This window comes from Aethalodelphis obliquidens, unplaced genomic scaffold (genome assembly GCF_003676395.1).
Source record: "Aethalodelphis obliquidens isolate GAN/ISIS:26980383/991018 unplaced genomic scaffold, ASM367639v1 scaffold107, whole genome shotgun sequence".
Lineage (NCBI taxonomy): Eukaryota > Metazoa > Chordata > Mammalia > Artiodactyla > Delphinidae > Aethalodelphis > Aethalodelphis obliquidens.
In genome coordinates, this window is record NW_020838051.1 from 1,679,904 (window position 1) to 1,694,206 (window position 14,303).

At 47.1% G+C, this 14,303-nt stretch overlaps 1 protein-coding gene and 1 long non-coding RNA gene across 2 annotated transcripts in view; one reads left to right on the forward strand and one right to left on the reverse strand.

Annotated features, from left to right (window-relative positions):
* Positions 1-5,512, forward strand: part of PCYT1B (phosphate cytidylyltransferase 1B, choline) — a 129,557-nt gene extending 124,045 nt beyond the window's left edge. The window contains exon 8 of the mRNA XM_027096707.1: positions 1,207-5,512. Within this exon, the coding sequence (XP_026952508.1) occupies positions 1,207-1,419 (213 nt within the window). The 3' untranslated portion in view covers positions 1,420-5,512. The remainder of the gene's footprint in view (positions 1-1,206) is intronic.
* LOC113614857 (uncharacterized) overlaps positions 1-10,460 on the reverse strand; it is a 39,563-nt gene extending 29,103 nt beyond the window's left edge. The window contains exons 1-2 of the long non-coding RNA XR_003430747.1: positions 9,452-10,460; positions 5,869-7,511 (exon numbers count right to left, since the gene is read on the reverse strand). This is a non-coding gene — a long non-coding RNA (uncharacterized LOC113614857). The remainder of the gene's footprint in view (positions 1-5,868; positions 7,512-9,451) is intronic.
* Positions 10,461-14,303: the final 3,843 nt, after the last annotated feature.

Genomic DNA, 14,303 nt, shown 5'->3' on the forward strand with positions numbered 1-14,303 from the left:
GGGCACGAACCCGTGTACCCGGCATCGGCAGGCACACTCTCAACCACTGCGCCACTAGGGAAGCCCTCCCCCTTTTTTTCATTTGCCTTGTACATTATTTCATAGTGGTTTGTTGTTTTTTTTTTAGGTACAGAAGTTTTAAATTTTCTATACAGCCAAACATCAATCTTTTTTTTTAATGGTTTCTTTTTTTGCTTTTATGCTCATACCCAAAGGTATTTCTACATCACCAATCTTACCATACCCTTCTCTTGATTAAAATCTTCCAGGAGCTCCTCAGGAGAAATCCATCCTCCTCCTGGTGCTCCAGCCTCAACTACTGTCACCCTATAGGCACTTGGGGCCCAGTCAGGCCAAGCAGTTATGCTTAGCCCTGTCTACTTAGCACCTTCTGTTTGGAAAGCCAGTCCTCACCCAGCCCCACGGGCTCACCACCCATCTCCACCCCATCTTCCCGCATGTCACTGAAGCCCCAGCTTCGATACGACCACCAACTTTATCCTTTTCTTCCCCCCATGCCCCTCCTCACCCAGGTAACTCCACTCCAGCCCACAGGGTCTCCTTGCTTGTCCTGGGACGTGCACTGCATGCTCCCTTCTCGGAGTTCTGTCTGGAACGTGCTTCCCCCCGATTGCCATTCATGTAGTCCCCTCCTCACCTCTTTCAGGTCTCTGCTCAGACAGCATCTTCTCAGTGAGGCCTTCCCTGAGCGCCCTACTGACCTTTGCAGCCCACCTGTCTCCCCGGCCCACACCCCAATCTGCTAACCTCTCTCGTTGTAGTTTTCTCTCAGACCATAGTTCCATCTGACACACCTCATATTTTGTTTATCGTGTGATTCCTCCCTCATATCCATGAGGATAGGGATTTTTGTTTTATTTCCTGCTGCACTTCGAAGTACCGAGGACATTGCCATTTGCCTGGCACATCAGATAGCAGTTCGATTTGGAGATGGAGGAAAAGGTGGTAAGAAGGGATGAGCCCCAAGAACCAGCCGGGAGGATAATCTGATGTGGCAGCATCTTCCTGCCCCAGAATCTCACTCAGCCCCTCCCCAGAGATAGTCTGGGGAACACGGGCTGTCATGCGAGCCTGCGTTTGTGCATGCAGGTACTTAGAGCAGCAGCTGTCCTTCCTGCCTTGTTTGTTTCCCTCCCGCCTCAGAAGGCTCCTTTAACAGACGCCTTCTCTCCCTTCTCTCTCTAGAAGCAGATGTTCCAGGAGAGGAGTAGCCGGATGCTGCAGGCCTTGTCCCCGAAGCAGAGCCCTGTGAGCAGCCCCACCAGGAGCCGGTCCCCTTCACGCTCCCCGTCGCCCACCTTCTCGTGGCTCCCGAACAAAACCTCACCCCCCTCCTCACCCAAAGCCGCCTCAGCCTCCATCAGCAGCATGAGTGAGGGGGATGAAGATGAGAAGTAAAGGCTGCTGGGAGAAAACAAGAGCCACGCCACCCAGGCTGGGGGGAGGGCGGGGGCACGGGGGATGCCTGAGTGGCGTGGGAGCTGCAGCTCGGCCAGGAGACCCTGAGCTCTGCTAAGGGAAGGCCTTGAGACCAGCTCTCCGTCAGTCTCCACTCAGCCTAAGACTTGGACTCTGCATGGAGGTTTCCCGCCAGACAACCTATACAAACCTTCTTAGCATCATCTAGAACCACTACTTTAACCTTGCTAAGGAAAGATGAAGAGCACCCCTGGGAGACTTGCACTGAGTGGCGTGCCTTCTGCTTTGGTCCTTGCACTGGCCCCCACCAAGCATACCACCTGTGGAAGCGTCTGCTCCCTCAATCTACTTCCAGCTCCTAAGGGCCCTGCACGTTGCCTCCTACCACCCGAGCTCTACCAGAATAAAGTTGTTTCCAGTAGAGGTGGCACAGTGCTTCTGAAATAGTCAAGCTACAGACAAAGGCCAACCTTCTCAGTTTAGCCACGAGACCTGATGTTGCAACACATCAATTCTTTCCAGTTCCAGGAACGCGGCGTCTAGACCAAGCCTTGCTTTAGGCTACGTATATCAAAGGTCACCTAGCGTGAACCTCAACTTCTTATTCCAAGGACAGTTTTGTCAAGGAGAACGCCACCTAAGGCGTAATGTCTCCTGGTTGTACTCTTTCATCATTGGTTTGACTTGTTTTCCAGAAACTACCTTAATCTGTGGGAAATGCAACAAAACAGAACATCATATATATACATACATATATATATATGTATATGTGTGTGTATATGTATATAAAGGAGCCGCTTTGCTTTGGCTCCAAGTTTAGCAGGTGGTAGATGTGTCCTGAAGCTTCTCCTTCAAGGATGCTATTATGGAATGGCTTTTCCCATTTCTGACCAGTTAACAGTTTCATAGACCTCAAGTAACGGTTTGATGTACCAAACCACATAGTATACCAATAGGGGGTGCTACCTGCACGTATCTGTTCTATGTATGCTCCCAATACGCCATCCAGGGTGTGTACCATGTGCAATATGAATCTATGGTGGTGGCATTTTACATTATCCCCTTCTACTGCTCTCACCCTAATACCCTGCTGAAACCCTTGGTCTTAAGAACTACCTGGTTCCCTTGTGACTTGGGCACTTCGTCAGCTCATCCTGCATTCCCGTAGAAATGTCCCAGCCACGAAATCAGCATGTTGTGCTCACAGCCTCCCATCATCTTCCTGGGTAGAGGAAGGCTCTGAATAGTTTCGCCGAGCGAGGTGGAAACCTCAGCCGGACCTCAGCATCCGGATGTTCCAGGTAGTCCTGTAATTACCCACCTCCCCGGCCCTAGGTTTCAAATGGGATGAAGACGCTAAGTATGCCTGCTGAGTTGTCTCAAGTTACTGTCCCCTAAGCACAGGTAGAAATGAGCAGGTAGAGGCAAGATGTAGAACTGCACTCTTGAGTAGAAGAGGCATTGCCCGGCTGTCCCAGTAAAGCCAGAGGCCCGACACAGCAACTTGCGGACAGAGCCCGGCATCTCGTGACAGAAACTCTCCCTTTCAGAGACCTTGGGAAACAGCCTTCTGGGTGACAAGTGGGGCAACCAGTGAAGGAAGGTGGCATGCCTTTCCCCCTCGTGTTGGGGTTGAACTACCTCCCTACCCACCTGGAGATAAGTGGTGTTTGTTGGGAAGCAAAACCGTGCGGCTAAGCTGGCTGGGAACCCCCTTGTCTGGGCATTTCCTCCGGAACCGTGTCGAGCACTCACAGGGCAGAGAGCTGGTGGGAACACGGCACGTGCGAAGAAAACTTGTCGCCGTCAAGGCCCACAGCACTGCTCTGCTGAGAGGGGCAAAGGCCCCGTTCTTCCACTGTGCCCGTTTGGTCTCTCTCCCGTCATGTACCCAGGGCACACTGGGCATGTATGCCCACCATCTCCTGAGTGGTGACAGGGTGAGGAGGCCCGCTGGGGAAGGCAAGGCAGTCAGAACAAGGGAAGAGAAAAGGAGAAAGAGGTGCCTAGAGAAAGGCAAGTAGGTGAAAGAGAATCTGCGCGCTCAAACCGTTTCAGGGCCTCCCTTTGTAGGGGAAACTCTCCTGGGAATGCCTTTTATGGGCTGTTGCCACGGCCCAGAGCAGATGAATCCACTTTTACCTGATTCCCGCTCTGGAGCAAATAGCTTGGAATTGATGTATCAGGCAGATTCTAAGTTTGCGGCCTCACACACCACACTGACAGGTGCCGCTTATATAACTCATCAGATTCAGTGCCATCCTAGCTGCCAATTATGGGAAATGACCAATGCCTGGGATATCCCAGGGATGGGCCGTAACAACCCACAAGTGGATTCTAGGTCTCACCCTCTGTCCCCCTCCTGACCTGTAACAATACCTCCCCACCCTAAGGCTACGAGATTACTGAGAAGGAATGAGGAGATTCTGCAACCCAACTTTTGATGCGTCCTGGCCACCAGTTTGTCCCTGCCCCTCCTCTCCTGCTTGGGAGGAGATGGGGCGGCTCTTTGTTTGGGCCGGCCACTCAATAGTAATGGCCAAGAGTGCGTTAAGGCTGGAATGAGAGACGTACAAAGTGTGACACAAGCTTGCAGAGGTAAGCGGGAATGACAAAAAGCAAGGAAAGGTTCTTTTGCCCTAGACAGGGAAGGAAGCTTCAGACTGAGGGCTGGGAAGAACAGTTTAGGTCATGGAAGGAGGCAGGTTACATGAAGATGGGCAGGAGGGGGGGCGTACTTCCTTTCCGCTCCCTTACAAGTGTCACTCACTCCCTAACAGGTAAAGAAGCCAGGCTTTCTTTCACAGACACCCAAGGTTAGTGGGTACCTGTGCAGGATGTGGGTTCCCGTCCCCCCACCCCGTCCAGCTTCCCCATTTCAGCCCTTCTCCATTAGCTGCCACATCTTCCTCCTGGGGACCCTGAAATCAAATGTTCACCAGCTAAAAACATGGGGCAACTGTAATGTCATAGTCACATTGAATGGCCCGTCTCTGGCAAGCCAACTCCCGTGGGCCAGGACTTTACAAAGGCAAAGGAAACCAGCCCCAAGAGGAGTGATCCCAAGACCTAAGTCTGCCTTCTGACCTGCTGTGCGGGGAAGAGACACAGCTGCGGGATGGCCAGCTTGCTCCATGCCTTAGGCTGGAGTTACTGAGAGTCCATCCTTGGAGGGAGGGACGGGAAGAGCATGGATTCGTTCTCTCCATCTTCGGGACTTACCACCCAGGCATACCCCAGGGAGAGATTGCGAGATGGCGACCTACACTCAGCTGAATCAGATGAACCCGAAGGGAGCAAAGATGTCCCTGTTCCTCAGGCATCCGTTCAGCACTAGTCTTGGCCATCAGATTTGTCCTTTTTTAAAAAAACACAATGAGCTCATGAGGCGTTTGCAACTTTTACTTTCTCTCTAGACTTGAGTTTTTTGTTGTGTCCCTGCAGTGTGTCCCGGGACAAAGCCATAAGATCATACATACTTAAGACTATGCTGTACACGTGAGACAAGACGACGACTCGTCTGGGTTAAAGCCCGACCTTACGCCCAAGCATCTGCTCTGGTGCTGAATAACGCGAACTTCCGGAATCAGCCCCACCCCTCCCCAACCCCCCCCTACCCCCGCACATGCCCCCCCCCCCGCCCCGCTCCAGACCCACTCCTGCTCGCCAACGGGACACGGCATTGCCAACGTGTTTATAAATAAAGGGATGCAGAATTGCACTTTTCCTACTGTGTTTCTTAAAAGCGTGGTGCTGTGCGTTCCTACTTATGAGCTCTGGCGCAATACGGAAGAGTGCAGGTGTGGCCGCTATCGTGCCTCCGCCCAGCCGGGCCCCAGCCCTTCAGAATGATGGGTCTGCGTGCCGTGCAGCGCGGGGCCAAGCCTGGAGTTGCCAGCTGGCTCACGCCTGGCATGGAAACAACCTAAAGGTCCATCAGCAGAGGAGTGGATGAAAATATGGTACATATATACAAAGGAGTACTACTCGGCCATAAAAATGTGAAATAATGCCATTTGCAGCAACATGGAACAACTAGTGATTATACGAAGTCAGCCAGAAAGACAAATACCATATGATATCACTGATATGTGGAATCTAAACTATGACACAAATGAACCTATCTACTAAACAAACAGACTCATGGACATAGAGAACAGACTTGTGGTTGCCAAGGGGCGGGGTGGGGGTGAGGGAGGGATGGATTGGGAGTTTGGGGTTAGTAGATGGATTCAACAACAAGGTCCTACTGTATAGCATAGGGAACTATAGCCAATCTCCTGGGGGTAAACCATAATGGAAAAAATACAAAAAGGAATGTATATATGTGTAGAACCGAGTCACGTTGCTGTACAGCAGAAATTAGCACAACATTGTAAATCAACTATACTTCAATAAAAAAAAAAAAGTCTGCTTAGGTGCACTCACCTGGAGGGGAGGTCACGTAGGGAGCCCGGCCAGGACCCCGAGTTGTACGCTCCACTGCCAACTTGCTTTCTGACCTCGGCCAAACCACTTCACTTCTCAGACCTCAGCGTCTGCTTTTGTAAAACGAAGGGGTTGAAGGCAATTGTTTCTGAGGTCTCCTTTGACTGTAACAGTCTCTGAATTTATGAGGCAGGCTGCGTTGTCCCTAAGCTTCTCCAGCTATGGTGCTGTCACTGAGCCACCATGAGGAAGTGCTTACCCTTCACTGGGACGCTGGAGACGCGGCCCGGGACCTCCACAGCCGACAGCACCAGTGCCGCACTCACGCCCGCAGCCTCCAGCAGGCTCTCAGGCTCCACCCACCCTTCTTATCTAGCTGCCTGGTGGGATACTTTTCACCTGGACTTAAACATCGAGGCGTGGCCATTTCCACCACTTCTCCATCTGTGGGGAAAAGCTCCTTTGGTCAGCTGGAAGCAGATAGATGGGGGTGGAGGCGCTCAATCAGGATTCCAAATGTCAACAATTAAGGCAGATTGATGTTCTCGGCCTTCCATGAGCATTGTGCTCAGGCCCTCCTAGCCGAATTTACGAGCTTCTATTAACTCCATCTGGAGGGGTTTAGCTCTTTGAACCGACAACAGTTCTAACATCAGCCTAGATTCTAGAAGAAATAGAACCAGGCCTGCAGGCAGCAAGGGAATTCATTTAAAAATTGAATTCCTATCGTTCACAGACCACAGTACTTGGCTTTTGCCATACAGATCAAACACATTCTCGACAGGCTGTATTTAGAGTCACAGTTACAGGTTTCTTCACTTTCCATGATACCTCAGAAATGTTCTCAAGGGAAAAGCAGTTCTAAGCCATAACAAAACTCACGTTTAAGAACTCTGATATTTGCTCCAAAGAGAATGAGCCTTTGTTAGCAAACCCCTAGGATTAAAAGGTATGCTATCAAAAATGTTTACACACACACACACACACACACACACACACACACACAGTCCTCTTGTATTGAAGTCCTCACAGCTTATTGGAGTTGAATGTTTAAGCAACTTCTCCAGGTATTCAGCAGAGGCTATTAGATAAAAAGACTCCTACAGAGATGCTTTTCAGGCAAAGAGGGACAGTTCATTAGCACCAAGTGTACACCCAGTGATCCAACTCTTCAAGAAACCGTCAAGTAAAATCCTGAAAATAAAGAACCAGTAAAATCTGAAATATCATTAAGAGCATAAACAGGTGCAAATTGATCTTTACATTAGGCCCTGTACTGCCACAACTTATATTCTAGAAAAAAACCCACCACATTGGTTGAATGTCAGCTGCAGTTGACCACATGTGGGAAACTTGAGGAGAATGTTCAGAGTAGGGTTGACTTGTCTCCTGTAAGCAGTTTTTATTCTCCTTACCTTTGTTATCTTTCTTGGGGGGCAGGGAAAGGAATTAATCTGCCAGGTTACTGTACTCTATTCATCAAAGCTGAGTTCTGATGGAGGGATTAGACATAACTAAAATATTTGATACATCATCTTCCATTTTAAAAGAATTAATGAATCCATACCTGAAAGAGCTGGGATACTTTACCTCTTCCACGGGGACCTTTTCAACTTCTTAGACTTGCAAATGAACTTGTCGCTCTAAAATTTCCAAGTTCAAAGAAAACCTGTCATCTTCTGCCATGCACATGGCAGGACATGACTCATTACATAGCTTGAGGCGATAACCAGACTTCCTTGTCTGATAATCACGTTCCACTGGACAGATGTTGGCAAGATGCCATTTACTGGTCTGACCATACAAACTGACATTGACACAACTGAGTCATTGATTCTTTTTCCATTTTTTCCCATATCTGGCACCCAGGGATAAAGTAGTTGAAGAGGTGTGTGTGTTAGTTTCCTATTGCTGTAACAAATTCAGTGGCTTAAAACAACACAGTGTGTTATTTTACAGTTCTGGAGGTCAGACGTCCAAAATGGGTCTTACTGGACTAAAATTAAGGTGCTGGCAGGGCTGCATTCCTGTCTGGAGGCTCTAGGGGAGAATCCATTTTCTTGCATTTTCTAGCCTGCATTCCTTAGCTCGTGGCCCCCTTCCATCTTCAAAGCCGGCCATGGCCAGTCCAATCTTTCTCACATCACATCACTATGACACTCCTTCTGCCTCTCTCCTCTATGTATGAGGGCCCTTATGATGACATTGGGCCCACTAGGATACTCCAGGACACGCTCCCTATTTTAAGGTCATCAGCAACTTTAATTCCTTCTTGCCATGTAATAAAACACATTCCCAGGTTCTAAGGATTGGGACGTGAACATCTTTGGGGGGCCATAATTCTATGACTGAAGACAATGGTCATAAACCCTTGAACCTTTTTCCAGATCCTAACAGAGTTGAGGAGAAGTAATCCTCATGCAGATAGAGAGATTCGTGTTCCTCTTTTTAACATTCCTACATCTACTCGCGATGGACCCCTTAAATGTTTCTCTTGAGTCTTGACATCCACAAGAGAAGCATGGGATAGGTATACTGGGAGATGTTGGACCCAAATGAACAGGCTAATTGGCCCATGAGGAAAGGAAGGGTTGGCTCCTCAACTCATGAACATGGAGCCGTGGCTGGTAGAGAAGGAAGTTTAAGAGCTCCCTCCCTCTTCTCTGTACATATCCTCCAATTCATATTTGGCTATACCAAGAAGACAGGAAGTGAAAGGGTAGCTAACCAAAGTCTTTGATCGCTGGACACATTCTTGCTGAAATAAGCCAAGGAATACAGTTTCTGGCTATCAGGCAGCATCGGTTTCCTACCTATACTCCCCCTGGTTTGTTTTTGGTTTTGTTTTTCTGGTCATTGGAGGTTGACCACAGCCAGTTTAAGCTGGGACTCACTTCCAGCCATCAAGTATCAAGGTATGCCATGCTCCTTTCTAGAGTAACTTATTTTTCCATGGTTGCCTTTGATCTGCATTTTAACTTAAGGTCTCAAATACATTCCTGTCCGAAGCATTCAGTAAACATTTACGTGAGCTCGTAGGTGCTGGAGATACAAAGACAAAAGAGGACACCATCCCTCCCCGCACCGCAATTTCAGTTCAGTAACTTGACTCTCAATTCTGACCTCTCCCGAGTGGCCCAGCCTCTGGCTTTACTGAGCTCTTGATGAACAGTCCATGTTTCGGACTGTGCCAAAGAGAATTTGACAATCATTTGACTAACTTCACTTATTTTTTTTTAACTAATCTCTTTGGGGTGGAGTGCTCTAAATTTCCCAGAGTGCTAAGAAAGATTGCTAACTCCTACTCAGAATAGGGAAAAATAGAAAAACAAAATAGATTTGTAAAAGTAGATTTTCTATTTATGAGAAACCACTTGTTGAGAATGCTGAACGGTGGAGGCTGGTGACATCACCCCTCAGCTGGCCCGTGAACAGGAAGACTCTTAGGCGAGTTACCTAAGTCACAAGGCGTCAGCACACTCTTTCCTTAAAGGCCTTACCAAACAGGTGTGGGCCCTGGCCTGGAATGAACTCTATTTGAACAGAGCTGTTCTACGGATGAGATGGTCATTCGATGTCTCACCTTAGATTCTTCGATTGCAGGGTGGCTGACGGACTTCTCCCAGAATAATGGGGCAGAATTTGCTTTCATAAATTATTATTTTGTTACCAGTCGAAGCCCTAGAAAAAGAGCAGTTTTCATGTAAGAAGCTCGTTCCAATGATTGTGCCAAGGTGACAATAATTACCTCTAACTTTAGAAATGATGACACTATTACATTAAGCTGTTACTAAGGAACTGTTGGAATGCTTCTGCGTCCATCACTGTTGTTGAAATCATTAACATGTTTATTTCGTTTGAGCACTAGCAAATTCTGTTTGGACAAGAATGCCAGAAAACAGTAAGAGTAGCATTAGCTTAGAGTTTCTTGCACAGAAGGAAACAGCAAAGCTGCTCAGTTGTCCAAAATCCAAATCGACAAGGCCTTTTCTCTAAGTATTTCCCAATTACCTGTTAAATAGAACATCAGTTGGACCCTAGGCCTGCTCTATGCCAGGGAGACAGGATTTGCTGCTCCCAGAATTTTAGCCACTCTCAGAGGCTGGTCTGTGGTTTGGACTTGATCAGTGGTTTTTCAATCCTGTCACATGTTAGAATCTCTTAGGGAACCCTTTAAAAAAGACTTCTCGGACACCATCTGATGGAATGGATCTGAAATGGGCCCCAGTACTTGGAGATTCCAATGTGGCCAGGTTGAGACCCTCTGGGCTATAGTCAACACTTCAATTCAGAGAACAAAGTGAGCCTCTGAGAGAAATGGATTCAAAGAGGGTGACAATGCCTTTTGTAGCAAAGATGAGAAGTGACGTGCCAAGCAGCTAGGACAGGAAAAGGTCGAGGTATCATCTTGTTATTTTCTTATCCAAAGAGAGACTCTTATGTTAACGAAAGTGTCATCAGTAGGCAGAGGACAAAGGATTCATTTTAAGACCAACATTTAGAAATGACAAGGGTACTGTCAAGCACCCAACCCAATGACTGGTGAAAATGGGTACTCGATGTTAATTTAAAAAAATGCAACAACGTGTAATGGCTGTACATAGCTGCACTGTCCAATATGGTTGCCACTAGCCACAGGTGGCTATTTGAATTTAAATGAATACCAATTAAAAATTCAGTTCCTCAGTTGAACTAGCCACATTTTAAGTGTACAGGTGGCTAGTGGTGGCCATATTGGACAGCAAAGCTAGAGAACATGCCCATCATCACAGAGTTCTAGTGGTGGACAGAGGCAACCCCTCCTATGTGATGCTTTATAATTTATTCACGTGAGCAAAGAGTATGTCTCTGTTACTACGAACACCTGAAAACATCAGCAGATAACCATTTGTAAACATGCATTGTTAAGCCATTGGAAAGAATTCTGAAATGAGGACAAGGAAGTAAAAACCGACACTACAGTGCAATGCTCTTCAGCAGCTTCATGGAACCACAGACTCTTGAGTGAGGGTCTCTTTGTTGAGTGTAAACCATACTTACTTGCTGAATTTCAAACAGGGCAGGAGTGGCTGCTACAAGAATGCTCTTCCCCAGATGTGAATGATGCGTTAGCACAGTGACTGCTGGATGGACGATTTAAGAATTCTAACTAAAACCACTGTCACTTCCAAGAGTCAGTGGTTTGGTATTCTTTGGGCAAGATACAGCACAACATGAAAGCGGTTGATTAGTAACTGCTTCACATTTTAGGTTTTAAAGAGAGCCCTGTAACATCAGACCTGGAAAGAACCCTGAAATCATGCAGTCCAACTCCCTAATTTAATAGATGAAGATACCAAAGCACAGTTAACAGGGAGCCGGTAGGGGAACCAAGGCAAACATGCTGATTTCCTGACATTAATACTCCCCAGGAATCATCCAAACCGAACTTTCTTGCCTCAAACTTTCTAGACGTTTTGTTTTTTAGTGATGAGAACACAGGACAGGCAGTTGTGCGGCTCTCAAATTTGAAAAAAGACACCCATTCATCACTGAAGACTTAGTAAAAGAATGACACATTGGCAAATAACACGAAGACGCCATCTCTTAGTCAGTCAGGAAGTACCTAAGTGCAGCCAAGTGTCTTTGGAGGCACTGGGTTCTGGTGTCAGTGCTGCACCAGCTCCTCAGAAGAGACCATGGAACCAACAGCAGCAGTTTCCAACTTACATTTTTTAAAAGAATTCCCCTGGGGCATTTGTTAAAATCAAGATTCCTAGGCCTCCACCCCAGAGAATCTGAATCAGAAGAGCTGAGGCAGAGCCCAGGAATCTGCATTTAACCAGCATCTCAGGTAATTCTGGGGTAGGTGGTCCACGGCCAGTCAATCCCAATTTGTCCACGACAGTCCCAGTTTACATCTGTTGACGTGGTTTACAGCATAATTATTAACAGTGCTCGTTCTCACTGTCAAAAGTGTCCTGGCTTGGCCGATATATTATATAGTCCCCTTTCTCCAATCCCTGGATCGTATTATGAAAACTACCGCTATAACGATTCACTGTTAAGCAGTTTATTTTGCCAGTAGGATGTTCCCCCAAAAGGTGAGCTGTATGTTCCCTGCCACAGAGAATCCAAAGAACCTGTTTTTCCTCTGAGTGATCATAAACGTTTTAAAATGTACTCTTCCCCATTCCCAGCAACTTGCAAAGGTGCTCGGTGCTGTTCACGTACTGAATTCCAGAAACGGAGCGAGCAGAAGGCGGAGCTTACAGGTGGGACGGATGAGACTACAGACAAGAGCTCAGGAAAAGACCACACGGACGCACAGTGAAACACAACTACCACTTTATTGTTCGATGACTGTAGTACACAATTGTCCACGTGCTCCAGGACTCGTCTGGCTCTGACACACACCAAGGATGGCTCCGCGACCGATGGGGAACATGATCTGAGCCACACACTTCCCCGGTCGTGTTTTTCCAACAATCACAAAAACAAACCACTTTTCTCCACGGAACGTGGAGCGACAAATTACCTCAAACCAAAGTAATTCTTCACTCGTAACAGTGTGTACCAGCCAGGCCACAGAACAGCACAGAACACGAGGGGCCGGGCTTCCCTCTACAAACCACAAGGCACCTCGTGAACACCGGACACACGCGTACATTTCACTGTAACTGAGCCGACAGCTGCCCAAAGCCAACCAGGTCAGATTTGGACTTAGGGGTACGAACACTGTAATGAACTTTCATTTCATATATACGTCACTCTACTTCTCTTGTTAAATCAGCTATTGTTCCCAGTTTAGACATTGCTTTTATGAGTTAAGGAGTTATGATGGAAGTAATCAGTCAAGTGACTTCACATTTCAATGCAGCATTAAATATGTTCACAATGGTATATTTTACTCCACGTTGACTTTTCTTATTTGGTTCAAGCATTTCTTAACTATTCACAACTTGTGTTCTAAATCTGGGAAATATTGAAGTTACAAGCACTCATGTACTTTCGTGAGGATGTGAACTTAGACCAACAGATGGCACGATGAGTATATAAACCTGAAGCAGCAATTACAATCTCAGATGACTTTAACACCAAGGAACTCTGCAGAGATCAGGGTTAGCCAGGATGCTAAAGTGATAGGGTTCACTCTCCTAAAACATGCGTCATGTCGTCCAGGACGGACTCGAGCACAGCCTGGGTTTTTAATCAGAGTGGAGCATTCGGTTCCAGTGCAGCACAGCGAGAGGACAGAGTAACAAGGAACATAAGAGAAACAATGGAAGAGGCAACAGAGCTCAGTTCCTCCGACACTGAATATAGCCAACTTGCACTTTTTAAATACGTAATACTTTCTACTTTCTAGGTAAACCTTGCCTTGGCTGTCTCCTCAGAGCCAAGATACCTTTAGTTTGGTCTAGGCTAAAAAAGAATTTTAAGCATATGCACAACTTATTGGTCAAATTCACGTGCCAGCTCTAACAGGAATTTTAAAAGTAAAAAGCAAGATATCAAAGGACTTTATGTGATGCTTTCCCCTGGAAGAGTTACACAGGCAGCTAGAGAAAAAGGGAGCAGATACAGGATCTTGGCAGGCCCCTTCTATTTTAGGTTATAACAACCAGGCAAAACCCGCGTCCTGATGGCGATCGGCAAGCCAGGCTGCGAAGCCTGCGATCTTGCCTGGTCCCTCTCCAACGGCAGGTGGTTTTCAGTGTTTTCAGATCCCTACACTTACAGGCTGTAGCTGTAATTATTCTAAAACATTTGTTCTAATTAAACATGGGGAATAGTAACCTCAGCAGTGTTTTAGATAAAGGCACAGGCCAATTCTTAATGTAAATATAGTGCCTTTTAAAATACTGACGTTTCCCATGGATATAAAAGTTCAAGTGACAAAAGAAGATGGAATTTATAAGAAAGGGGTGCCATGATGTATTATAAACAGCAACATAACATTTTATACTCATCCTGCCTGTTTTCGCCAACCCCTCATCACTCCTCTTGTATATCAAGCATGGCCAAACGGCAAATGCCTTTGACGCCCAATGAGATTTCACTTTTGTCATTGCCTTTTTTTTTTTTTTTCTTGCAGTACGCGGGCCTCTCACTGTTGTGGCCTCTCCCGTTGCGGAGCACAGGCTCCGGACGCGCAGGCTCAGCGGCCATGGCTCACGGGCCCAGCCGCTCCGCGGCATGTGGGATCTTCCCGGACCGAGGCACGAACCCGCGTCCCCTGCATCGGCAGGCGGACTCTCAACCACTGCGCCACCAGGGAAGCCCTGTCATTGCCTTTTTAATGCCTGGCATATATGAAGAGCCAAAACAGAACTGAATGTTAAGGTTCTTTCCATTTTCTCCCAAAAAGAATCTCAAGGTAAGAATATTTTAAAACATTAAGTAGTTCTGTAATCAGTAAGCATTCCATTCTAAATGTGTCATTTTCAACGAAT